The sequence below is a fragment of the Cyclopterus lumpus genome, chromosome 10 (assembly GCF_009769545.1).
Source record: "Cyclopterus lumpus isolate fCycLum1 chromosome 10, fCycLum1.pri, whole genome shotgun sequence".
NCBI classification, from domain to species: domain Eukaryota; kingdom Metazoa; phylum Chordata; class Actinopteri; order Perciformes; family Cyclopteridae; genus Cyclopterus; species Cyclopterus lumpus.
This window is the reverse complement of record NC_046975.1, coordinates 21,049,849-21,077,734: the sequence shown is the minus strand read 5'-3', so window position 1 is coordinate 21,077,734 and position 27,886 is coordinate 21,049,849. Positions and strand designations below refer to the sequence as shown.

General features: G+C 45.1%; 1 protein-coding gene across 3 annotated transcripts in view; it reads right to left on the bottom strand.

Annotated features, from left to right (window-relative positions):
- The window catches only part of rapgef2 (Rap guanine nucleotide exchange factor (GEF) 2), an 86,008-nt gene that overhangs the window by 42,646 nt on the left and 15,476 nt on the right, over positions 1-27,886 (bottom strand). For all 3 annotated transcript variants that reach the window (XM_034543057.1, XM_034543055.1, XM_034543056.1), the window contains exons 2-4: positions 18,932-19,002; positions 16,422-16,478; positions 8,488-8,571 (exon numbers count right to left, since the gene is read on the bottom strand). In XM_034543057.1, coding sequence (XP_034398948.1) covers positions 8,488-8,571; positions 16,422-16,478; positions 18,932-19,002 — 212 coding nt within the window. The remainder of the gene's footprint in view (positions 1-8,487; positions 8,572-16,421; positions 16,479-18,931; positions 19,003-27,886) is intronic.

Below are 27,886 nucleotides of genomic sequence, written 5' to 3'. Positions count from 1 at the left end.
CTCAATGAGGCTTTTCCTGGTTAAATAAAAATAAAAAAAACACATTTATTGAGCATTTTCTTATATTATTTCACATTTTCTCATTTCTATATTCTATTTAGTTTCTTTTTTTTTTTTTTATTACATTTTGCAACAATTCATCTAGTCAGAATAAAATGCAAAAATATGATGATTTGTTGCTTTTTCTTGTCCCACAATATCTTTTGGAGCGCTGGCTGAGCAAAACAAGCACTTTCCTGGACCGCGTTTTGAGCCCTGAGATGGTCATTCGTCACTAGATGTTTGACAAAAAAAAATGATGGTTTTAGATCAATCCCCAAATGCAAATGATCTTAACCGTCAGACCCATCATCCTCATTTCTTGCAGCAGCTCCCCGTTCTTTCTCAACTCAAGAACGGGGTCCGTTGAGGCCTTCAGCGTGTAAACCGATCCAGAGAGGGTTCCCCGTCTCGTGCTCCCGGTGAAGTGAGCACCGAGCGGCGCCGTGCGGCTTCCTGTGCGGAGGCCGTGGGGGTTCGGAAGGCTTCCATCAATCAACGCGGACGGGCGGCGACCTCGAGCACAGCGTGGTCTAAATGCTCTTAGGCCCCCCCCCCCTCGGCGGCTACGTGCTGTGGGTACACGGCTCGGTCAGGCTGGGAGATAAAGAGCCCGGCGATGCTCTCTACCTGCCTCTTTGGCAAAGAGCAAATAATGATTTTGTTTTTGTGGTTTTCTTTTCTTTTCTTTTTTTCTTTGAAAAGTCAATTTAGCTTGCTCTGCTTTTTCTCTTCCGGGCCCTCCTTTCACAGTCCTTTGTCGTGTTTTGTGATGTTTTTTCTTCTTCTTTTCTTCTCTTTTGTCAGCCGTTTTCTCTGCCAGGGCTGCAATTTCACTTGACGACATTTTTGTTGTTTTTTTAAAAAAAAACTTTCTGATGATGCCTCTTGAACAAGAGTTTATCCAAACCAGTCCACGTGATCGAGGTGAACTTCTGCTGAGAAAGCACAAACTGAAAATCAAAGACAACTTGAGTGATGGGACGGCACTGGGGGGGGGGGGGGGGGGTAACGCCGATGGCTCCAGTTTAATGCGTTTCTTTAAAAAAATTCCACCACAGGGCCAAGAAAAGAAAGGCTGCGGCATGGAGAGCTTACTCGCTCTTTTTCTCTCACAAGAAGACAAAAACGCCGTAATTCTTATGCAACTTCTTTCCAGCAAAAGATGATTGGGGGGGGGGGGGGGGCTGAACCCATGGGTTTTCCAGCTGAACCCATCAACCACACGCGGTGGCCGCCAAGCGAAAACGTCAAAACAGCACAGCAGAACCCGTTCAGTCATGTTCCTTCATTTACATTCCTGACATTAGTAATCCGATCCTCCATTTTGCCTGGAGGCAAATGCCACTGACAGCGTGAGATATTAGAGAAGGGATTATGAAAGTGCAGAGTGGGGGGGTGGGAGGTTTTTTTTTTTCTTCTTCTTCTTCTTCCCTAACACAAACGCGTCTTGTTCGGTAGATTAAAGCCTCCGCCGCTCTATGACGAGCCATGAGCAAATATTAAAGTGTGAGATCTGCCGTGTGGGCGGATGTGTGCATCGGGCAACAAGCCCAACGCGCCTAACAAAACATGCGGTTCTCCCGGTGGATGCTCGGTGAGAGCTTTTCTTTGCAGGCAATCGACACCGCAAAGAATTTGACCCCGTGCAAATATTTGTTTAATTGTTATCGCCGGTGATGTGTGCGCGCACAATCTATTTGCTATTAATAATGCAGCACGCTGAGGAATGCAGGTGCAGATGACGTAAAAAGGTTTGGGCTTTTCTTCTCCTGGGAACGTGCGGTGTGCGCTGGCTGACAAAAAAAGAAAAAAAAAACAAGATAAGAAAGAGATAATAAATGTGCCAGATGGTTGAAGAGGTTTGCATAAATCAGAGATGATCGGTGTCGGACAGAAACGGGCTACGTTCCACGGCACAATCTTTTATATACACCGATGTTTAAAGATCATTATCTTCACTCCACTTCACTTTGTTGTCCCTTGTAAAAAAAATTTTTTTTAAAAAGGGGGATTCACCCGGCAGAGGCCATTAAAAATACCACGCGCTGCATAAATACATAAAGACGTGGCACATGCAAACGGAAACGCACACTCGCCAGAAATGCTCAAAACAACAACTTTGAGAAGACGCTGCAAAGTCAACACACTCGTGGCACGTCGGGAGTTTCCTTAATTACCAGCTTCTGACTTCCAAGTGGTAATTGTGATTTAAACAAACATGGACGCCTGTTGTTCAAGGTGATAAAAAAGGTATCACGTATCGTTATTCGTCTTGGTCTAAACATGGGGAAAGCTGCACCGACGATAGCACCTGTTGCTTAAAGATGACACCCAGACGAGGGGCGTCGGGAACGTTGGAGAAAAGAGTCAAGGAAACGTGACTGATTTCTCCGTCTGCATTAGGCGCACGGTATTTTGCATTTTAGAGCTTCGCCGTTTGCCGAAAGCTTTACGGATACGTGACCGGCGAGTTAGGAAGGAGACGTCATGAATAATAAACAAGCAAAACAACTGGAGCTTCTTTAGGGAGCCTCTGCTGCTAGCCTTCACATTAAACCCTGAAGCTCTCTCTCCCAGTTGACTGACTGACTGACATCTCCCCCCCGTCCCCCGCGTTACACAACAAGCCCGGGCGTCTGGAATGTCATCCCGCATGCATCACCAGCCTTTCACTCTGCGAGCCCGACAGCCCGACCACCAAAAGCCTCAGATCCATTCTGCCGTCTGACTGCACCGCTGTGATCCCTAAGCTGCACCCCTGGTTTGAGCTGGAGGAGAGGAGAGGTGGGCGGAGGTGGAGGAGGAGGAAGGGGGCTCCTTGCTCTTTTAAAAAAAAAAAAAAAGGACAAACTGGTTATGCAAGTCTTTAGTCCCAGCTCAGAGAAGGTGAGGGTCAGAGGACATGTCTGGAGTGACATCAGTGCATCCAGGCAATTGATGCCCCACCTCCCCCCCCCAAGCCACCTCTCTCACCTTGCAGAACAGGAATTGAATTCCTCTGAGTCACACACACACACACAACCTTTGGCCCCCACTTCAGAAATAGACGGCAACACAGGGACGCCAAGAATGTGAGAATGGCACGTGACCCGTCCCCAAAATACAACATATGAGAAAAGGGCACTGAAGTGGAGAGAGAGAGAAAGAAAAGGAAAGAAAGAGAGAGACGCTCAAAACTTTTACAAGACGCATCACTCACTCAATCGTTGCATCTTTAAACCATTTCTCACACACACACACACAGTCTCCACAGCAGGAGCTCCATCTTTGTTTTGGTTTCAAAGTTGCCATAAATCCCGTGTAGCTCCTCCCCCTCCCCACGCGACACGAAGAAGACACGCCCCATGACGCCAATAGTCGCGATTCACATTCCACACTTGAAGGTTATACTGCTGCTGAATTTACAAACCCCGACAAAAAAACAACAACAAATTATATATATATATATATAAATATATATAAAACAGGATTTTTTTTTTTTGGGCTTCGGTGAGCCATAAACAGGAGCTAAGTGCTGCCGGAGCCTGGACACTCACCCCCGACTCCCGGAGAGACCGCAGCGGCAGATGAGAGCAGCGGGTCCGCTCGTTAGTCCGCAGACGGTCCGACGCGCACGTTCCGAGTCCCGAGACTCTGGTGCGACTGCGGCATATCGTCCTGCGTACGCCCGAGTAACGCTGTCTGAGAACCGGAGTGCGTGGCTCTGGAAACTGTGCATTCGTGTGTGTGTGTGTGTGTGTGTGAGTGTGTGTGTGTGTGTACGTGTGGATCAGGCTCTAGCTCTGCCCCCCTCTCTCTCTCTCTCTCTCTGTAATGTGGTGCGCTGACTCCAGCCAGCATTCCAACGTACGACTCACTTCCTGTCACAGAGATACAAGTGAGTGAGAGGACGGTGTGTGTGTGTGTGTGTGTGTGTGCGTGTGCGTGTCACGGAGGGGGTGGGTATGAGTGGACGGCTACCGTTCTCCCCTTTTGGTAAAAGCTACTCATGAACAACTTTCATCGTGAATGCTGTAGAATTCAATGCTTTGCCAGCTTATGAGTGGACTGAAATGTTCCCATAATAACGAGTTAATAACTGTTACTTAAACTCATTAGTAGAATACATTTTTTTCTTTGTTAGTCTAAATTCAATGCTCTATACGCTTTACCTTTCTCTACTTTGATGACAGTTATCATAAAAGCATGTTATGGGTTTATCTGATCAAAATTAAAACTTAACCCCTGTAGGTCTTTAAACAAATTCCATTATTTTTCATGACATTTGGTTCCAACTCGTTCCTCCTTCAGCCACTTTTTAAAAAAAACTATTTTGTGCTTATTTTTGATCCTCGCCTGAATGTAAAAAAAACACAGCAGCTCCGGATTTAATGAGTAGGGTTGAAGGATTAGACTTTAAACTTCTGGTGAACAATAAACCATAACTGGAAACTAGCAACTCTCGTCAGTGTTTAACCCGAACTTCACAGCAGGCGATTGAACTTCATGTCCTTCGTTTGTCTTTAGGGGCTTGCAAGAGACAAAAGATCCAATTGGTACAACAACAACAAATGCTGAATCTTACATTTCCCACAATGCAATTTGGTAGTGTCCCTGCTTGGTGCTGTAAATACCTCCATCTTTCAAATTCCAAATTCCAGTATGATAGGCTGTGTACATATAAGTGGAGTGGCCCTTTAAAAATGTTTTACAGCTCATGAACCAAGTGAACTCTTCAGCTCAACTTCACATTTAAAGCTACCGAATCACTCGTAATTTATAGTCAAAAACAATCAATTTACTTTTTTTTTTTACAGTGTAACCAGTTATATCGGTCAGCGGCCTCATTGCTCTGGGAGCAGAGCTCACGTGAGTCACTGCTGGCAGTGACTCACAACATTATTAGAGTCAGTAAGTGTCGTTTTCAGTAAAAAACAAAACATATCACCTTTCAAGCCTTTTCACCTCCACAAGAACACACAGTTTTATGAGCAAAAAAGGTGACATCTGCGTTTTTGCAGGAACACAGAATAAATTATCGCTGCGTCCGTTAGTCATCTGCAGTCACAGATGAGTCGGCCGAGGGGAAACTTATTTATGTTATATACTTTACTGACCTTTTCTTCAAGCAGTTCACACACACACACACACACACACACACACAAGGTTTGTCCGTTGCTCCTTTAAACTGACGTTTCGGTTCAGTTTGGTGAGTTAAGGTGAGGCGGATTATCGAGAAGCTGTTCCGTGACGGATCGGAGGTAAAGACCTGACAGCAGGCAGCTGATAGTGATGATCAAAGGCAGGCGGCGGCATGGAGGAGGGGGGGGGGGGGTTAATAACATCTGTAGCGTGGTGGAAGTTACAAGTTCCATACAGTGGGGCGTTGTTGAAACTGTAACTAAAAAAATATGTCAACATGTTCATTACACAACATTTGAAAATGAAGTGATTTGAGAGGGAGAAAAAAAAAAGCCATTAAAACCGCTTTTATTGTCTAAATTGTGGTTCTGACCATTGCTTAACCGCCCCCCACCACCCCTCCCAACAACTTTGTGTTAAAGGTTAGTGGATTTTAAATGCGAAAAATCATCAAACTTAACCCATAATGCCAAGTTCAGATGACACAATATCAGCCTGACTGACAGATGTGGGGCAGAAATCGAATGTCAGGTGTGAATATTGCTCAGTTTCTATCCTGTGTTGTGTTTTAGTGCGTTTTTTTTAATGGCTCGCCTCACCTAGTTTGACAACTTTTCCAACATGTTTTGTGACGTGGACCAATGGCAGCAAAGAGATGCTCCTTTAATGACTGTAAAGTCCAGTCCCCCCCCCCCCCCCCCCCCCCCTTCCATTTAGGGATTTCTTTTAATTATGTTTTGCACAGCACACGTTTCTACATGCTTTAAATACGAGTCACCGGCACGCTGAGGTTTATTTATTTGGGTTGTATTTGATTTCAAGCTGGCCTCTGGGCTTCTTCACCTTCTCCCCCCCTCCCCCCATCCCAGTGACTGAGTCATTCCTCCTCCTGCCAGATCACATCTCACCACAGCGAGGGGAGGGGGAGCAGAGAGAGAGAGAGAGAGAGAGAGAGAGAGACAGAAGCACCGAGTGAGGGAGTGATGGAAGCATATCGGGTTTGCAACCTCGTTGCCAGAGGAGATCGGAGCGGCCATTTCTGGGCGAGGTCTGAAACCCGATTCCATCCGCACGTTTAAAAAGAGAGTCAGGAAGTCCGTTCAGTTCCTCGCGTCACAACAAATATCCCCCTGCATGTGCTCAGGCTTCATACAAGCGGGACCCATCGGGTCAGAACACGAAGCCGTATTTAAAAGATTGGGTTTGCTGCATTTTTAATTGATTTCTCTGGTCCCTTCGGCTGGATGCAAACTGCTTCCAGCTTTACGCTCCGCTCCCGAGGATGAAATCATTCAGCTTCATATTGTGATTTTAAAAAAAAAGAAAGAAGTGATACTGCGCATCTTGTGTTTCATTCAGGTGAAAGAAACCAGACAAGTGTTGCGCAATGCAGCTGGCATCACTGAGAAGAGAAAAAGAAAAGAAAAGTGAGCTGATTATCAACCGTCCACGGATCTCCTGCAGCAGAGTGGACCCCTGCGTCGGCCTCCTTGCAACACGCGCTTAGTAAACATTTTCAGCAGGCCTCTTTCGCCAGTGACTGCGGTCGGGCATTAACTTAAATCTGCCAATACCTGCAACCTGCAACCTGCAACCCCCCCCCCCCCCCCCCCCCCATCCCCCTCCGGCGTCCCACGTGCACATTTTCACCTTGGCCAAACTGAGAAAAGGTCACATTTAAGAGGGAAGAAGCTGGGTTTTTTTGGCATGTTTCCGATCCGAGTCTTCCCTTTTGAATGCCTCCCACGTTCCTGCGAATCCGGAGAATGACCGGAGTCGACCCCCCGCAGCAGCAGCAGCAGCAATAATGCCGGGGGGACGGCTCTGCACCGCGATTAAAAGCGTGGCCCGTCCGTAGGTGTGTGTTACGCAAGCCCTAATGGATGAAAAGATCATTGTTTTCAGGACGCCCACGGAGCCGGTCCATGTAACAGAGCCACTTGTGAAATCGCAATCTTGGCTTTCAAAAGGGGGCGATCGCTGCTGTGAGCTGGAAGGGGGGCATTGGGGGGGGGGGGGGGTTCTTAAGTCCTCTGAGGGTGTTGTGGTTAAATATTATGCATAATAAGGGGGCGGGCTCCGGTGACAAAGTGGCTTTCTACCACTTTTCTTTCCTCAAAGACGACAGTATTTGTTTCTATTTTAACCAGAACAACAATAATATATCTTCTGTTTAATGTGGCCGACACTACAAAAAAAAAAAAAAAAAACTGCTTTGGATAATATAAAGTCCTGGGTAACACTTGACTGACTAAGTCCCCTGGTTTTAACATTACATGGGTCGTAATAACACACTACAATGTAGCCAATGTGATACTTTTAAATGTTTGTTATTGTTCACTTTGTTAGCAATTATATAACTTCTATGAAGACACATTTGACGTCATCACAAATTGACTGTATACTGTTACACGTTTGTACTGCAGACTTTTATTTTGAAGGTGTACAGGTCAACACTTCTGGTGGTTCAACGTATATATATATGTCTGGATGTAGAATTTGTACCCTTAGAGGAAAATGTTCTGTAGTTTATCAGAAGTTCAGTGCTTCTGATATTTTACCAACTGGACGTTTATTAGTTTCACTTGTCTTTTGTTTTACGGTCTTCTTTTTGGGGAGGAGCTCGTTTTCAAGACGCTTTAAAAATCGAGTGAATGTAGTGATATTTTATTTGTATAAATCTGTTGCGTTTTGTTTATTTACAACTGCGTGCAGCTATTTTTCAGTTGTAAACATTTTCCAGAAAGTTTTATAGAGCATCTTTCGAACATCAACGTGAACGTTATGCCTCCTTCCTTTATTTCCTCTCCTTCGGTACTATTCCTTGGGGAGGGCACAGAGAGAACGTATGCGAGAGACGAGGCTTCGTTTCTCCAGAATTGCAGTAAAAGATTTGGAGCCCAGCCCAGCATCCTTCTCTGAGCCGAGTCGTGCACATTGAAAAAAAAAATAATAATAATATATATATATATAAAAAATTAAACTTGTTGTGACACTTTCTTTATTCTTACTTTAAAAAAAAAGTAATTATCAGGTATAAAATGTCCCCTTTTCAGATATAAACAAGCCGGGGTGTCCTCTGTAATCTTAACTCCGCAAACAATGTTTAAAAAGCCAATTTGGGGTAAAAGAAGACATCCGCATTTACTCCTCTGGATAAGGGCAAGTTGATAAAGAGTGGAAACAAACCTTTTCGGAGATAGTGTAAATGAAAATCTTCTCTCTCTTGCGAGTCTAGAATTAGCTTTTTAATCTCCTAAATGGGCTTCGAAGGGGGCGGTGAGTCGCCAGCTACAGTTTATGTTCAAGAGCAGGTGAGCCTACCTGCTTCTGGGCAGGAACATGGACTCCTTGATGAAGACGGAGCCGGACAACAGGATGTACCAGCAGCTGCCGATGTCGTCGGGGCTGGAAGACAGAAGGAGAAGACGCATTGAGCACAAACCACTTATTAATTATCTGGGGGGGGGGACAAAATATAATGGAGTCGGGAGTAGAGACTCGGGAATTGTGTACAACTGGCGAGGCATACAAGCCTCCATGTTAGATTTAATTTAGTAATTTTTAGGCATAATCTACTCTTTCCATAATGTGTGTGCGTATATATATATATATATATATATATATATATATATATGTCGTCTTTTTATAAGAAAATAAAAAGCCTCAAAAAGGACACTGCTGACATTCTTGGTCCACTATAAATGTGGGCTGAATATGTTTATGTTAGTAACAGAAAAAACACAGAAATGAAAAAAGGGCATCAACTTGTGCTTTGGGAAAATGTGATGGGGATTTGTCATATTTAAAAAAAAAAAAATTAAATAAAATATTGATCTATAAATGTAGAAAATCAAAAAAAAAAAAAAAGGGCAGCCTGAGGGTGGATTTAGACGCCTTTGGAGTTGGAGCAACTTTCTTTGGAGACCACTGTACTGCATTTTTCATCAGATCACTAGGTTTTATATTTTTTTTAAAAAGAGGGATAAAACATGAGAGAGAGAGAGAACTATGAATGAACCGAGGAATCATCACTCATCCTCCCACACAGTCGAGGAAATTGTGCATCGCAGACGAAAGTAAACTCGGAGTGACCTCTGGATGACGTAGCCGGCTGTCGGCTTCTTACAACATGACGGGTAAACAAACACCACACACACACACACAGGCTTCCACCACTTTTAGGCACTTTAATGTAAATTGCGGACACTTTTTTTTGTGGCATTAGCGGGGAACCGACGTCCTTATTAAGGAACATCAAAAGATTCCACTGGGGGGAGTTTGCCTCAAGATAAACAACTTAGAAAATATGAAATTCAGAAATGAAATACACTGTCAGTATTCATAAAGCATGCTGGTCATTTAAAAAAAAAAAAAAAAAAGCGCTGAAAGTTTTTGGGGTTTTTAATGCATCCGTTTAGTTTGTTTTGCCCCTCTAGTTCATCTGCTGTTATTTATGTTATTTTGGTTTAAAAAATTAAAAATTAAAAATAAATAAAAATAGGATGCCTTGTGCGTTTTCACTTTGATTCGAGCTGAATTCTAGTTTCTCACTTCTGCATCAAACCGGTCACCTGACAGCGCCTGTACAGTAAACAGGAAGTAGAAACCCAGAGAAGGAAGTATTCTCATGACACCGATACCGGTTTTGTTTTTTTTATAGCGCTGGGAATTTGGCATGATGAGCTCTCGAGTTTCGGCAGTGCGGCAGACAAAAATAGACTCGTCAGTAAACCGCTTTCATTTCGCCCCGATGACTCTGAACAACTAACGCTGCACTACGCCGAAGGAAATTAGAAAGATTTTGACAGATTTTCTTTCTTTTTTTTCCTTTCTCGGTTTTCTTTCCTTTATTGCTTATTTCGACATTCTGATTATTCATATAAAACATATATTCAAAGTGTCTGAGTTTGACTTATTCTCACATGTCATCTTTTTTTAATCACCAATACTGAAATAGAACTATGCATGACAAATAAAGGAAGCTTTGATTAATGCATATCTTATCTAGTATTAAGACCAAAAACCTGATATTTACAATAATTAGCATTATTCCCAACATTTTGGGAAATATTGTTTGCTTGAGATGAGGATAATTTCCACTCTTGTGCCTGTACTGTAAATATAAAGCCATAGCAAGCAGCCAGCTAGCTTAGCTTAGCATAAGTCTGGAAACAGGAAGTAAACAGCTAGCATTCGCATTTATTATACAGTGGTATCAAACTTCTCATCCAGGTCTAGGTGAGAAAGTGTCCAGAATGTCTAATTATTTCTAACATGATCGAAAGTTATTTTAGAAAGTGTAAAAAAATAAAATAAAAAATATAAAAAAAATCTCCAGATGTGCCGCTTCATTATCCGTCTGCATCGGTTCAGGTGGAACTTTTTAAAAGCTTTCACCCGAGGGTGCGAAAACACGTCATTATCTGTTGCTGTGAAAAGCGCTGCATCAAGTTAAAGCCTCCAAACCGTCTGTTTTCCAGCTGGGACCATCCGCCACCTCATCACAGACAAAGATCCTCTGCTCATCCAGCGGAAATTAAACACGTGTACTTGAAGGTGCTCCGGCGTTAATAAGGTGTGAATTATCTCTGAATAGTTTTTCACCTGCTCTGGGTGGGAACTTTTTAATTGAAACCAGAGGGGGGAGAGGGGGGGGGGGGAGAGAAATCAATGACCAGTGAGACGTGAGCAATGTGTGACTGGTTTTTGCTTACGGAAAGAAAAAAAAAAAAAAAAAAAAGGTAAATGATGGACGCACTTATTAAAACATTCACACCCAGCGTCGCTGTGCTGACGGAGTTTTGTTTTTTCTCCCTAATAACCGAGAATAAAGTCTCACCCCTCCCCTCCTCTCAACACTAATGAGGCTGGAGACATCACACCCTTCTGACACGGTGCAACAACAACAAAAAAATCCTCCCAGCAGCATCTTCTCCTCCTCTTCTTCTCCCCCTCCCTCCCCCACGATCTCCAGACTCGCTGCGGCCTTTTCATTAGTTCCTTCCTTTGCGTTTCGGAAAGATGACACGAATGAGGCGCTTCAATTATTAACGCAGATGCACCGAGTTGAGGGGAGCGCCTCAATGTCGGAGGAGGAGGATGAGGATGAGGAGGAGGAGGAGGAAGAGGAGGAGATGCAATGCTTTAAAAAAAAAAAGGAGGAGATCGTAGAGACTCTCATGCGCCGCGACAGTTTGACTGAACTGGGTCACGAATAGTGGAAGCGATCGTCAAAAAAAAGCACCAAAAAAAAAAAAAAAAAATACGGTAAGCGTGATCCTCAAAAGCCGCCCTCGGGAATCGTTTAGCAGCCGGGTGTCGGGTTGTACGGGCGCCGTGGATACCGTGGAGAGAGGCTGAGATAATGACGTGATGAGGGCGATCGTGGCAGCGAGAACCTTTTTTTTTTTTTTTTTTTAAATCAAAAAGTTTTATTCAAGAATGAAATGTCTTACTTGCTGTCAAAAACACTCGTTAGTTAGAATCAGACATTCACTTCTTAACTTTTGGACTTTTAACAGGATACAAATCATCTCATTGATACTTGTGCTCAAGTGGACCGGACGGGATGGACCGATGACGGGAGTTTCAAAATAAAAGACGAGTGTCGAGTGCGTTCAAACAAGCAGCTAAAAATATATATATATATATATATATATATATATATATATATATATATATATATTTTTTTTTTAATCTAAAAGCTACAAAAAAAAAAGCTCAAGGAGGGAGAGGACCGAGGTTACTGGATAATGTTATTTAAAAAGAGTTTGAATACAACGAAAAAGTTTCGGACCAGCAGATTGGTGCTTGGTCAAGTTTATATGTGCAATCAATGGATCAAACCACTTACTTCAGTCGTCTATACTTAACATTTATAGACCACTTAGTTGACCCTTACTGCAGAGGGTGGTGTACAGGTGTTGGTCGGGAACTGTGCAACCTGGTAGTTTATTCATTATTGAGAAGTTCAGTCTGTGATTTTTTCCAAATTTACCTACTAAAAACACAAATATGGGATGTATTATTTTTACTGAATCCCAATGTTTCTACTCACGCTCTGGTAACTGCACAAACACCACCCGGGGGAACATGTCCGCCCGGTTAGTCAGTTAGATCTTTCTGCTGCAGCTTATTAACAAAAAGCTCAGACTTCGCATTCAGAACCGTTTTATTAAACCAACTTCCTGTCGGACGACTTACGTCTGTCGTCGGGGACGCGGTGGCTTCTTTCCAGTTCCATCTTCCTCGTCAGCTTCCTCCTCTACGACGATGTCGTTATCACCAATGCTTTTTTTTTTTTTGGAGCTATACGTTAAAAACACCATCAAGATGAGCCCAGGAACACCAGGTGTATTTGAAGAAGACGTGTTGCGACACCCAACCGATGCTCCCTTTTTGCTTCGTCTCTCCTGGCAACAGCTTGCTGGACTTGGACGAGTTCTTCTTCCTCTTTTAATAACTTCAAAATCAAAACATGCACAGAACTGCAGCTCTGCCTGCGAAGGGTAAAATGTGATTTCAGCGCGCGCGACACGTGCAGGAGATAAATTCCCGTTTTCATGGCAACGCCACAACCCGACCTGACCCCCAGTTGTCGTTTCCATAACGACAGAAGACGACATCACACAATGTGTTGATCGAGCTGCTTACTTTAACTTGAAACGCATTGAAATATTACGAAAGACGGAGGTGGTCAGGCTTCACTTCGAACGTCCTCGGGAGGAAAAAAAATTAAAAACCCTGATTAAATGTTACGGCTGCAACTAACAAATACTTTCATCGTCATTAACCTGCCAATTATTTTCTCAATTAATCCAACAGTCGCTAAAAAAAAATTGCGACGGTCTTCAATTGTCTAGTTCAAAACCGCCGTCTATCACACGGGGAACACAATGATGCCAATTAATGTCGTGTTGATGGACTAGTTATTAATTATGAAAAAATTCTAATTAAAATGCAAAACTCACATTATTTGACTCCCCGTAGTTTGATGCTGGCGGAGAGAAATAAAGACTTCCAAACAAGCGGCTTCTACGAGTCACACGAGAAACGGCAAAACGCACATCTTTTAAAAAAAAAAAAAAAAAAAAAAAAAGGGGGGATGGAGTTTACAGCTGGACCACACAGATTAGTGATGGGTCAAAAGGTCACGGGTTACACTGAAAGAGCTGACATGGAAGCGGTTAAAAAAGCCGACCAGAAGATACGATGGCCTTCTTCCCCGGCCTCTGTTAAATGTGCCAGGTCAGCCTCGACCTCAGGATGGCTTTAGCGCTATAATCTGTGGACGCTCTCACAGCACGGGATGTTTTCATGACATATTGAGTGTGACTGTGTGTGTGTGTGTGTGTGTGTGTGTGGTGTTTGCACTCTAGCAATCTCTAGCCCCGGGCAGGAAAAATGAGTACTTTTATAACTATTACCCTCATGCTCTGATCGTTGCTTCGGGACTGCCAACTGTCGGGGATAGTTAGAGAGAGATTGGGAGTGTGCGGGTCATTAACTGGATCATTTGTATGAATCGGAGTGCTTTTTTTTTTTTCCTCTCCCAACATTGTGGAAGAAAAAAGAAGAAGAAGAAACATTTGGTATGTAGCCAGGATTTAGCCCTGTGTAAAATGGTTCTCAAAAAGGAGGAATATCCAGAAGAAAGATGGCTGCCAAGGCGTATTTTCATCATCTGCAAGGCTGCAGAACAGATTGGAGAAAGAATAATACGGGCTTGTTTGAACGTATAAAAAAATCTACAGCAAAAACATTTCATTGATTCGATTGGCTCGTTAGGAGTTACACCTGATTGGGCTTCTAAAAAGTCTCTTCCTCAAGTCTGGTCCCGTTTTGTCGACGCCTGATCTTCAACAGACAGCCATTCAGGTCACAAACATCCCGCCGCACACGCGTTCTGAACTCGATGACTGATCCAAGGTTCCCGGGTCCGATGCTCGTCGGGTTTCACTGCAGGCGGATTTACCTTCACGCGCTACGGTGGGCATGAAAATGAAAATCAATGGATCAATATACGCCACTGTTGATTTTCTTTTCGTTGAAGGAAGACTGGTGTCGGTGTGGAGCAATGTACCCGACTTGCTCACCGGGGTTTAAAGTGTGGGAAAATGACCGTAGGCTGATATTATTTCCTCTTTTGGGGCGAACATCTCGATGGTGCAGCACACGAAAACCGCCAATCAGACTTATTGACCCGCTAGTCGAGGGTGCCAGAATCGTTCCGGCCCACTTTAAACCCTCGAGTGAATCCAACAGTTCAGCCCAACACAGGTCGAACACGGCAGTTGTACTAAAAAAAAAAAGAAAAAAAAAAAGGGACAAATCCAAATATACATTTAACTGTTTAGATAAAACTTTCCGAATAGTCTCCCATTTATGAAACCAGAGCGTTCACCGGTGGTGTGTCCGCCTGCACCTTTCAAGGAAATGAACTCCTTGACATACGACCCAATGTACGGGGGATTGCAATTTTTACAACTTAATAGGAGATACAATCACAATTAAAATCCCCCATTGACTTTTAGAGCCCTCGTTTCCCTGCAGATTATCGCCGTCGTTATAAATATACGAGGAAGCGAAAGGCGGGCGGTTGAAAAGCTTGTGTTTTCACAAGAGAAGGTTGATTAAGATCTCGCACGGGGAGGAAAGTCAATCTCCTCCGCTGCTGGTTAACACCTCTTATCAGGAGGAGCTCCGGAGGACTTCTTATAGGTTCACACCTGCATGCACACATGCACACATACAAACGGTTGTGCACAGACGCAACGAGAAACCGCGACACTCGTACTAATTAAATCAACCAATAAAGATGAAAAAAAAGAGGACAATAACCGGTTGATGGTTTCGCCTGGAGGTGAAGTTCAGAAGAGCAGTTTCATTCTCTACTGTTATTCCTCTTTTATATAAAGATGCACATATGAAAGATGAAAACAAATTGAATTACGATTATTTAGACGGGATTGCGATATAATTTGCAATATCGGAGGGAATTATTCTCAATTTCATTGAAAAACCATCTTTAAAATGGTTACGACGTGAATTTTGCGCAGATCGGTACCCACGAAGAAAACGGTTTTCTTAAGTGTGTCAAATGCGATGTGGAGGACTAGTGAACGATGTTGGAATGTAAATAATAGTATATATAAATATAAATGAATACGTTAACACCACCGGAGTCCAACCCCGAGTCCAGAGGAGCCTCAGCTGTCTCTGTGTCGGTCCTATTGAGGTATGAGAGACCACGTCCACACGAAGCCACATGTACAAATAAAACTGTTTACGTGTAAAATGTATGTGCGTCCACTTTGGTGTTATTTGCATATTTAAATTTATGAGAGGAATTTGAGCAGAACATCTAAGAATGCTCTTTAACGATACCACTAAAAACGCAAAGAGACTCCGTGTGTGCGTGAGTGAGTGTGTGTGTGTGTGTGTGTGTGTGTATGTGTGTGTGTTTGAGTATGTGTGTGTGAGTGTGTGTAGGACCCGAGGGAATCTTGCTGAGTCTATTATGCGACCACTGCCTAATCTGCATTCCTATTGTTTAAATCAGCCCCCACACTGCCGACGGGCTTCTAATGAAGTGTTGACTCTTCCCCGTCATCCCCCCCCCAACACACACACACACACACATAGACCCTGCATTAACACCCATACGCACACACACACACACACACACGGGGGATCGAGAGGCAGAAAAAGGGGACATCGTGCCCTCTGTCGCCCCTCGAGAGGCTGACGATGTTAATTAACGGTCTTAATTCTCATCGCGGGTGTTCGTAAGACGTCGACACGCGACGGCAGTCGAACGGCGAGTTGTCGCAGCCGTCGAAGGAGGAAGGAAGCACGTGAGCGTCGCCCGCTAGAGACGAGCTGGCGTCAAAGAAAAAGGCTTCAAGGAGACCGTCACGGCTGCAGGTTTCCGGTCTGGATTCAGGTACACGGATGTAACATTCTGGATTCTGGTTCTTGAAGAGTGGTTTATTGTGACACACACACACACACACACACACACACACGAAGGCCTCGACTGACTGCCTCTGTGCCTCAACTCATCCTTTACGCTGACTAACGGACCGAGGTTGTGCTTTGGTCACACAGATTTTAATTTGAATTGTTACATCGGCTGCCCCGCCGTGTTCTCACGCTGGTAGATATGCAAGAATTCGACCAAATAAACCATCCTCGACGTCCTTTTGCACGCAGACGACCGCGCCCACGCTGGTTCCAGACCCCGTGGTACTTACTAGTACAGCACTTCATTGGCCTCGTGCCTCTCATAACGCACCGTCTCGCACATCATCCTGCAGGGGCAGAGGGGAATGGGGAGGGGGGGGGGGGGAGAATGTCAGTCAGAAAACAATAGGAGGAAACAGTCACTCTGGTTAGCAATGTTACAAAACAGGACAAAAAGAAAAAAGGAAAAACGATCCAGACATTGTTCTAAATAAGGGTGTCGCTTCAAATAATAAGCCCCACCCTCAATAATCGTGCAGTTTGTAGTCACACCTACAACTAAGTGATTTCCTACATTTCCCCAGAAGGACTTCCAGCCAGCAATAACATAGTGGGAGTATCTTATATAGATATATGAATGACAGGGTTTTATCATGAGTGTAGGTTTATGAGGAGAACAGCAACTTCACATGCCGCGTGGCTGCATTGCATTATGGGCTACGGAGATTTCTACGGCGCATATCTGTGGTGGTCCGGATCGTCACAAAGAAGGCTTTAATATTGTTATTGCTGTGACATTTACTTACATTTTTTCAGATACGTGTTTTAGATCTGCGTCGTTAATACCTTAATATGACATTCAGGCTGTTTTCATGGGCGAAGATCATGTCGTGTCATATTTTCCACTGACTTTCTTTTAGATGTTCCCTATAAAAATCGTCCGAGGCTTGCTTTACGCTCGCATGGCTCTAAAGTTTAGAAAAACACTTTTTGTGGGACTTGTGGGCTTTTTTTTATTTTAATTTTTGCCATACATCATTGTCCTCATTTCTTTTATTGTCTTTCTTTTTCTCTGTAGTTGCGTCACAGTATTGTTGCCAAACATTTTTATCATCTTTTTTTAATTTATTCATTCCTCACTTTTATTTGTTAGTTGTTGTTGTTGACGGCACTGACGAAAGAGACCGTTACTCATCCACCGCACCGCGATTGACTTTTTCCCTTTCTTACGTTTATTTTGGAGGATTTTAACAAAACAACAATTAACCACAGAGTCACAAGACTATTTGTCCCACAAACAAGTGTCATTCATCCGGGTCAAATGAGTTATTCTGTGCGGCGCCTTCTTCTCCCTCAAATCGGGCCCAGACTCACTTTGTGCTCCCACTGCTCTCATTAGTGAATTCTTGTTTGTTTTTCCCCCCCTTCGTTTAATGAGCGTTAAAACGTGAAGGATGTAAAATCATTGTATGAAAAGCACTATCACAATTCAAGGATTATTCAACCCTCATTCTTTTACTCACTCAGTTCTTTCGCGAGGGTAAATGGCGCTTCACATTTGTTAAATCGCAGATCTACAATTTTTTAAAACAAAAATCCCCCCCCCCCCCCCCCCCCCTAACATAAAACGAGAAAAACATCAGGCGTTTTCCCCCAAAAAGCGCCTCCAGAGAAGACGACTGTGCCTCAACTTTACAGACAGGCGGCAGCGATAGTAAACAGAAGCTGATCAAAACACAAAAAAAGGCTTCAGAAAATAGCTGCAGGGCGTTCGCCGTGCTGTTGCGCAACAGGCAGGAAAGAAATAACCCCCCCCCCCCCCCCCCCAAAAAAAAAAAAACAAGTCACAGGGACGACAACACATTCCTCTCAGATGAAAAGTGGAGGGGTAAAAAAAAATAAGATCTATAACATAATCCCATAGTAAGCAAGGGATGGCTGGGAATTGTATTTATTTTATTTTTTTTGAAGGATGGGAAAATCAAAGTTGGCAGGAGTGGAGGACTCGTCTGTGGGACCGCGGGGACATTCCTCAGGATCCAATCAGGAGGGAGGGTTACTGTCGGGCAGGGGGGGGGGGGGAGGCCTACGAGGGGGTCACGCGGTGGAATGTTCCAGCTCGCGGGGTCGCGTACCGCTACATTGTTTTTTTTTCCTTCCGCCGCCAGTATAATCCACATGTATGCACACAAGGCGTGCTGGGAACAGACTTCCTGACACGGCGGTGTTTGGAAAGTCTGCGCCGGACAGAAACGACCGGCGAGGCGAGAGCGGCGGCGATGACGGGGAGTTCACGTCAGGGGCGGTTTAATCAGAATGTGAGATTTTGGTTTTTGTAAACACAAGATCGTCTTTTTGTTGTTGTTGTTGTTGTTTCGTTTAAAAAACTAATACGCTTCAGTAGAGAGAGAGCGGCTCAATAATGGACACCAACTCTGACTCCAACGGGAAAGTAAAAACAAGAAGAGTGAAAGCTGAAATTAGGTTAACAACAACGAATCGTATCACTTAGTTAGAACGGTGATGACCCGGACCGGTGATAAACTGATTTAAAAAAAAAAAAAAAACATGAATCAAGCTTAAAATACCTTTTAATACCAATAAAACTTTAATTTTGTTTTACACGTGCAAAAGACGGACTGCAGTCATTTTGCCTTATTGTCTTTTTTTTTAGAGAATGAAATAATTCCAGCCGTTGAGTGGTTGTCGACCCCAAACCACAACCGTCATGGATGCAGACGCCGAGGAGCTTGTCAAGCGTTTACATTTGCATTTCGAGAACACACTCTTATACACTGACCTGAGCTGGTGCTCCCGCAGGTTGGACAGGGCCTCCATCCCGTGGAGGTACGAGTACACGATCTCCAGGTCCTGATGGAACAGAGGACAAGCGGGGTTAGACACGGGAGCTTAGAGCCGTAAAAAGCTGCCACAATCAATATTGTCGCATAATAAAATGTATGAAAAGACAATGTGTGCGCACAACGGTTTTGATTCACCCAAAAAAAGAAAAAAACAACCTTTTGATCAACCTCTTTATAGCCGCAGCTGGTTTCAGTCAAACATTAAAGAGCCGTCATACACCGTGAAGCATTGAGCTGCTGCAGAGAAGATATGCAACTGTTTTTCCACAATATCGACTTAAAAAATAAAAATAAAACAAACAAATCTGTTCATTTGAGTTGAAATGCGACTATGATGTCATTGCACGTCATCGACCCTCGACGGGGCTTTCGGTGACAGACTATAGATCTTTTTTTTGGCATAACTCTATGCGCCATTCAGTCAAAATCAAACCGCCGGCTTCAACGCTCCCACACGAGCCAAGCGGCGTCGACAGATCACAGATCGGACCACGAGGATCGGACCACGAGGATCGGACCACGAGGATCGGGCAAAGAGGATCGGACCAAGAGGATCGGACCACGAGGATCGGACCACGAGGATCGGACCAAGAGGATCGGGCCACGAGGATCGGGCCACGAGGATCGGACAAAGAGGATCGGACAAAGAGGATCGGACCAAGAGGATCGGACCAAGAGGATCGGACCAAGAGGATCGGACCAAGAGGATCGGACCACGAGGATCGGGCCACGAGGATCGGACCACGAGGATCGGACCACAAGGCCGCAGTGGCAACTCACAAAAGACACCAAAAAAAATAAAATAAAACTCTCGCTGACATTGATTTGTGCGTCCGAGCATCGGATTAGAAATGAAGCAATAAAAGCACCTCAAATTTAAAAAAAAGTAACTAACAACTGAAACAACTATATAAACTCCGCCCCCATTCAATGACTTCATCAAGCGACCCACAGTGAGCGAGTCCTAAGAGCGTTTGGCGTGAGTCCAAGTCAGAGGTGAAACAAAGTGACTCTCTCTGAGAGCTGGCAGCCAGTACAGCTACTCCACTGTCTACTGGTACCCACTGGCTGTGTGTGTGTGTGTGTGTGTGTGTGTGTGTGTGTGTGTGTGTGTGGCGATGCTGGTTGCTGCTACTGGGACGCCTTTGTCGGTGGCAACTGGAGGTAGTTGTGGCGACGGGCGAGCGGAGGGACAACGGAGACTGTGTGAAGATCTCTCAGAATGGCCACCTTGTCTCCGGGCGGCCGCAGTCGTACGCTGGTTGAACGTTTTTTTAATGAAACGTTGACCACGTGCGCTGAATGAAACTTTTAGGTTTTGTTTTTTTTTAACGCTGGTTTGGAGGGTTTTTTTTTTTACACAAAAGTCTGCGTCGGTGAGCATAGAAGAGAAAAAGTGGCAGAAATTATTATATCACCATTTCACAAATATCACACTCCACTAAAAGGATGCATGAAACTCAGCTGCAGGTGATGGATTAACAAACAACAACGTCCTCACAACCATGAAGCAAGTAGGTATTACACGGAGAAAAAAACACCCAGAACGCCTATTTGCTCAGTGTGGAAACGGAGGATTCGAAAGGTTGAATTCAGAGGTTCCCATTAGAAGTGTGGAAAAACACTCTGCAGTTTGAAGGGGGGGAGAGAAAGTGCACCATGTAATTATCAGTCAACAAACATGTCACCCGGTACAGAGTGATATCCAAACTGGGGTTATGAAAACCACTTGGCTGGGTCTTGGTCCCCCCCTGACGTCAGCACTTAAACTCTTCTACTTGTTTGGGTTCGGCTTGCTAACCAAAGCCTGATGTTCAAAGTGTCCGTGGTCAGTGAAGGGGAGCAGCTGGGGGGAAATGTCCAGGCGCACACTGCCACCTGCTGGGGGAGCAGGGAACCGCAGCCTCGAGTCACTCGAGGGCATTTTTTTTTGGGACGTTGAGCTGCAGAAGAAATGCCACAGCACAAAATTCTACAAGCAATATTTAAGAGAACGTTAACAAATGGATGCAAACTATAGGTCAGCAAGCAATTACCTGAATATGAAGAGGGCCGTTTGGGTTGATAGCATGCATTTTACTGAAATTATTAATCGATTGCTTGCTATAAATTACCTGGCAACGACTCTGATATTGATGAATCAATCGATTAAGTCACTTGAAACAGCCGTCCAGCTCATTAATATGGAGGAGAAGTGAAGAAATAGAGCCTGCTTTTAAAAATAAGGCTGCAGGGAAAAGAAAAAACACAACGCGTCTGATAGATCAACCATAAATGTGTCCTTTACGATGGTCAATAAACAAAGATTGTGTCATATCTATCTGTGATGCAATAAAAAATAGTTTATATATATATAAAAAAAAATTATATATAAAAATATAATATATATATATATATAAATATAATATATATATACAAATATAATATATACAAAAATATATATAAATATAATAAATATATATATATATACACACACATAATAAATAAATAATATATATGTATATATACAAATATAATAAATAAATAAATATATATTTATGTGATTTATTGTGATTACTTGTCTTTCAATCCAGTGGAGAAGATGAAAAGAAACACACAATCAATTTTGACTGTGGGGTACTCAATAATCCAGGCACAAGGTCACCACTAGGGGGCACTGCTGCATCTTTCTTCCCCCCCCCCCTCCCCTCCCCTCTGCAGTGACATCACAGTGGACGAAACAGCGCCACTCAAACTCAGCCTCACAGGGAGAAATATGCAAAACCATCAATTGTGGCTTCAGTCTCAAATATTTCATATTGACTGTATGGAAAGAATGCAAAAGGACCCCGTCTTTTTCCTCCGCACTGGGCCCCGTCATTTTCCGGTGGGATTTCTTCCCCCCCCCCCCCCCCCCCCCCCCCCTCTTTCTGGCCTCCTTTGAATGTGTTGAATGTGCTCCCAGACGGGGGCAGAACACAATCACCACAAAGTGCACACGGAGACGGGTACGTGACGGTTTGAGGCCTCGGAGAGGATCAAATCACAGCGAAAGACCTCCACCGTTCCAACGAGAGGTTCCTTTTGTGGCTCCATTCGTGCGTTTCAAACGCCGACCGTACCTGGACTGTGATCATTCTCACAGCCGATGGTGACGCTTTTGTTTCTTAGGAGGGAGATCAAAAAGCAGAGGGCGTTTGATGTGAGCTTTTCATCATCCCCGTGCAGCCTCCAAAGCGGTACCAAACAGCATCCCAGAGAACAGACGTGGATCAGATCAAGAGCGGAGCTGAAACTAGGACACGCTGATGAAGCTACATTTAGTCTGAATTCGTTCTCATTGTGTGTGCGCTGAATATATCTAAAAAGACAAAGCATCTTCATTTAAAAAAATTAAATAAAATGTAACGGTTGGCTACACCAGTAACACCAGCTAATCCCGCCTCCGTCCTTCTCTAAACTAATCCTTCCAGGAACACAGGTGGCCCCAGCAGAGGGGAGGGGGGGGGGGGGTGGGCTGCTCTTGATAAAAAAACATATTTTAAAAAAAAACCTTGCGGATAAAGCTGCTCATGCAGAACTACAAATGGCATTCCTCGCATGGCATTCACAAGCCGTCAACAGAAACTCTGTAAACGTCAAAGTTATTTCCTCGACATGCACCTTTGTGGGACACACACACACACACCTTTTTGTTCTGCATTGTTGTCCATTGACGCGTACAACAGGAGTTTTTTTGCGTGTAAACAAATACGTTTGTTATGAGAAACGGTGGCACGAGGAAACAGATTTCTGAAAGAAACCGTGCATGGGACCAGAGATGCTGATGCTTATGGATTAGCTCGGCATGAACGAGGCTGCAAGTAACGACCGTTTTGATCACCAATTGATACGGCGATTACTTTCTTGATTAATCCATTAAAATCAGAAGAAAAATGGGATAAAAAAAATAAATGGCATTCACAATTTCTTGCTCGATAAATGACTCAAACGATTAATAGGTGATCAGCAAGGCAGTCGCTACTGTAAATTCAGTATTAGCTTAAAGTGCCCTTAAAGTGTGGTTAAGAAGTGCCTCGGCTTTCCTTATCTCCCAACACCACGGGGTCCGTTTGCCAGATAGGAAGCATTTCCTTTCCCCTGTTGACACAAAAATGGTCAATCCTTTTATTTGTCCGGCTCTGGCCGAGTGCAGATAGCCCGACCTGCCGCTACGCATCCATCACACGCCGTAGAGACGCATCAAAGGGCCGGGCTGCTGCCTTTCAAAAGACACCGGGTGGAGGGTGTAGGGAGGTGAAGGACATCACGGATGACCCACGCTGATTGGAGATCAGATACCAATATTACAACGCATCCGCGAGCCTAGTTCGATAACACAATCGCCACGTTTAAAAAACTACACGTCGCAATGCCGTAAACTACTAGGGGGGGGGAGGAGGAGGAAACGGAGCCTTTTATAGAGCAGTAAGTCTATATATCAGAAAGGCTGAAGTGTCACGGCGCGTCAGGGGACCGATGCATCACGAGGTTATGTTTTTATATGTCATAGGAACGACCGATTAAGTGGCAATAACCCCATAAAACCAGACGCACACAGGGGCTGTTTCAGTGAAGCGCTGGCCTCACAGAGTCGAAACCAGCAGAGTTAAATCAATGATCGAGTCTCCTTCGTTTGACAGTATAAACACCATCCCACACACACACACACACACACACACACACACACACACCGGGGCAGTCTGCATCCGTGTATGCAAGCTCCCTGCGCTTCTCCCGACTGTACCGTCGAGGAAATCCTTTCATCCGGTGATATCATCCCCCCCCGCAGATTGCACGTTTGTGGCTTTATTTTAACCGAGGGGCAAAACACGACGCGTCTAGTTTCACCTGAAAGAAAGGTCGCAGCATTAATGGAGGTTTTTTATTTTTGGATCGCGGTTACAAATGATAAAACACAACAGGGAGAAGCAGCAAAATCCTGCAGATATCCGACATCTTTGATCAAACAACTGAAACCAATAATTGCTGCAGGATAATTGTAATGCAGGCCGATTGATCGACTTATTGTTTCACGTCTAGTTGTCATCCAAGAGTGGGTATACGTTCACAATTAGCTTCATTATCCATCAATGTTTAGGGAAGCACAGATACCAATGTGAGGCCGATACGGACTCAAACAGCTGGATCTCGTATCAGTATCAACGGGGCTGATCTATTAAATTAAATCTTTATTTAGACCAGAAGTCTGATTCCTTTTTAAAGTTTTGTCCAATGTGTTGCTGCATTAAAAATGTTCTGAAAATATGTAATATTTAACTATTAAAAACAAACCAATACAGTTATAACTGAGTGTTGTTTTGTTAAGGTTGTGTTATAAAGTCAAGAAAGCAATGTTTCAGTGAAACCCGATGATCCCAGTCACCTCCACACAGGGAGACAGACTGCTTATTTATTAAACGCTGGTATTGGAATCGGCACCGCTATCATGGCTGAAAAAAAAGTAGTCTAAAAAAGGGTGCCTCCCTATCAATCTGTAGTCTGTAAAAAAAAAAGAAAAAAGGAGTGAACAACACTGTTCATGAATTATTTCTCTCCCTACACACTTGGCTGTCTTCCCAACTCTACCGCAACTCTCATTAGGCCAAGCGGAGGGAGTGAGAGGGAGAGGAAGCAGCATGGCCGCCCCACTGTGAGGCATAAGGACCTCAGTCGGCTCCGCAAAAGAAACTCCTCAAGGCCGAGTGTTCACACAGAGGAAAAACATCTCGCTGGCAAATTGTGATCCTTTTCCTCTTCCGTCCGTGGGGGCGGCGGTCGGGAGCGGAGCAGCACACCGACTCAAATATATACACATGGGTCAAATACATCTGCAGAGCATCGGCATGACACACTTTCCATCACCATTTTAGTTCCATACCAGACCCAAGGATCCAAAACTAATCTGAGAGGACCAGAACTCGACTTATAATGGCAGTATTGACGACTGCGGTTTCCAGTTTGCAGGACGCTGCGTCTTCCCACCAGTGGAAGGGGGGGGGGGGGAGAATCATGACACCATCGCCGTCTAAGATGCTTACGACCGTGATCCCCGGGCCGGTCTAATCAAGGCACTTTGTGCGGGGGGGTTTGTTGTCGTTCTGTTTTTCAGGGAAAAGAAAATAGCTGGGAAAAGCACAAATTAATCCCCCGCGACTCGGGAGCGAGGACGACCTAGTTCTACAACAATTGCTCACTTGTCACTGGGAGCTTTTCACTCCCTACCTTCACCCTCCGAACTGTACCGGGGAAAATAAAAGCTCATTAGGGGGGGTGACGTAACCGTGACTAAAGAAATCCAATCATTTCTGTAAAATATGTGGACGAGTGGATTTTATATCTCATTCGGTGGTTGGCCAACGCAGAGGTCTAATACCTTTAAAAGGTTCACGTTTTAAAACCAATTGCTAAAATATTTCTTCACAATATGTATTCATTAACTCACTCATTCAGTCGCTTTTGTGCACACCGGAACACGTTCCTCCTGTACGTCGTGACCTTTTTCAACAAAAAAAAAGAAGAAAAGTTTGCCTTTCTACCGCCGACGACACCCTTCGCTCGGCTGTGCACCCGGTATTCCTGGATCCGGTTACCGTGACGCCCCCCCACACCCCACCCCCACCCCCGGCTTGTGTGTCAGGCCCCGGGGGCGAGGCTTGCATTCCTCAGATGACACTGTCGAGATAATGTCTGACACACACACACACACACACACACACACTAAAAAGAGGTCATCTCTGCCACCCCCTGCTGCTCGCTGACCTTTGTGAGGTACCAGTGTAGCAGGTCGAGTGCAGAGGTGCCGTCCGGGTCGCCCGTTACCACCGTGCAGCTGGGGGGCCTGCTGGCACACGAGCGGTCCTAAAATACACTAGTGCTGCAACCAACGACTATTTTCATCATCAACTAATTGTTCTCTCGACGAAACAAGTAATTCTTTGGTCAATGAAACGTTTAAAAAAAATACTATTGAAAATAATCTTTCACACCTTTAAACCAGATTAACATTTAAATTGAGTCAATCTACGCAGCCGATTGTATTTTAGCAGTTAGCGCTAAAAGAATAGGACACGAAATTATAAATTTCAAGCCTAAAGTTGATGACAAAAAGATGCAACGCGCTTCGCCTGCCGCAAAGTACATTTCATTAGAGGTCTTTAAATATAAAATCATCCCCTCAGGGTTTAATAAATGTACTTGAAGTCATTCGAAGAAACTTGGTTTTACAAATGTCGACTAAATCGAATACTCGATTAGTAATTTATTTGGACAAGGAGACGTCTCGTTTCGGGGTGATGATGGACGAAATCGGGACAATCGCCATTTTCTAAAATATGTGTCAAAAGATTAAACTGCAGGGAATATAATTGTCAGTTACAGCCACAATTCACATGACGGTACATCAAAGTGCACTGTCTCTCAGGTCTTCTAGGGGTCCACATCCCTCGGGTCTTCTAGGGGTCCACGTCCCTCGGGTCTTCTAGGGGTCCACGTCCCTCGGGTCTTCTAGGGGTCCACGTCCCTCGGGTCTTCTAGGGGTCCACGTCCCTCGGGTCTTCTAGGGGTCCACGTCCCTCGGGTCTTCTAGGGGTCCACGTCCCTCGGGTCTTCTAGGGGTCCACGTCCCTCGGGTCTTCTAGGGGTCCACATCCCTCGGGTCTTCTAGGGGTCCACGTCGCTCGGGTCTTCTAGGGGTCCACGTCGCTCGGGTCTTCTCGGGGCTTACGTCACTCGGGTCTTCTCGGGGTCCACGTCCCTCGGGTCTTCTCGGGGCTCACGTCTCTCAGGTCTTCTAGGGGTCCACGTCGCTCGGGTCTTCTAGGGGTCCACGTCCCTCGGGTCTTCTCGGGGCTTACGTCGCTCGGGTCTTCTCGGGGCTCACGTCGCTCGGGTCTTCTCGGGGCTCACGTCGCTCGGGTCTTCTCGGGGCTCACGTCGCTCGGGTCTTCTCGGGGTTCACGTCCCTCGGGTCTTCTCGGGGTTCACGTCCCTCGGGTCTTCTCGGGGCTCACGTCGCTCGGGTCTTCTCGGGGCTCACGTCGCTCGGGTCTTCTCGGGGCTCACGTCGCTCGGGTCTTCTCGGGGTTCACGTCCCTCGGGTCTTCTAGGGGCTCACGTCGCTCGGGTCTTCTCGGGGCTCACGTCGCTCGGGTCTTCTAGGGGTCCACGTCGCTCGGGTCTTCTCGGGGCTCACGTCGCTCGGGTCTTCTCGGGGCTCACGTCGCTCGGGTCTTCTCGGGGTTCACGTCCCTCGGGTCTTCTAGGGGCTCACGTCGCTCGGGTCTTCTAGGGGTCCACGTCGCTCGGGTCTTCTCGGGGCTTACGTCGCTCGGGTCTTCTCGGGGCTCACGTCGCTCGGGTCTTCTCGGGGCCACGTCTCTCGGGTCTTCTAGGGGTCCACGTCCCTCGGGTCTTCTAGGGGTTCATTAGCGCTTCAAGTGCTAAATGTCATTGCCATTACAAAAAAAAAGGCAACACAATCCTTCCCTTCATTTCCTAGATGCTTCGTACACAATGAAATGTCAGTGGCATCGATGTCCGGCATACGGCTGAATAACGCCGCGAAGTGGGCGGCGGCTTCGTGAAGAGGGCACAGCTCCGAGGAGGCAAACGGCGCGCGGCCGCGTAACGAGGTAAACGGACCGCCGGGAGTCGTGTCAGGCTCCGCTGTTGAAGGTCGGAAAGGTCGTGTTGCCGACGGTGCAGTATCCGCTAATGGCAATACATTGCATTATATTGTTGGTTCAGCACAAACGACACGGCATGTCTGTTATCCGTGTGCCAAGTGGGACGGAGGAAGACCGCCACACCGCACCCCCCCTTCCCCGGAGCAGACAAAACAGCAGCGACGGCAGTTTATCCCAAATGTGCAC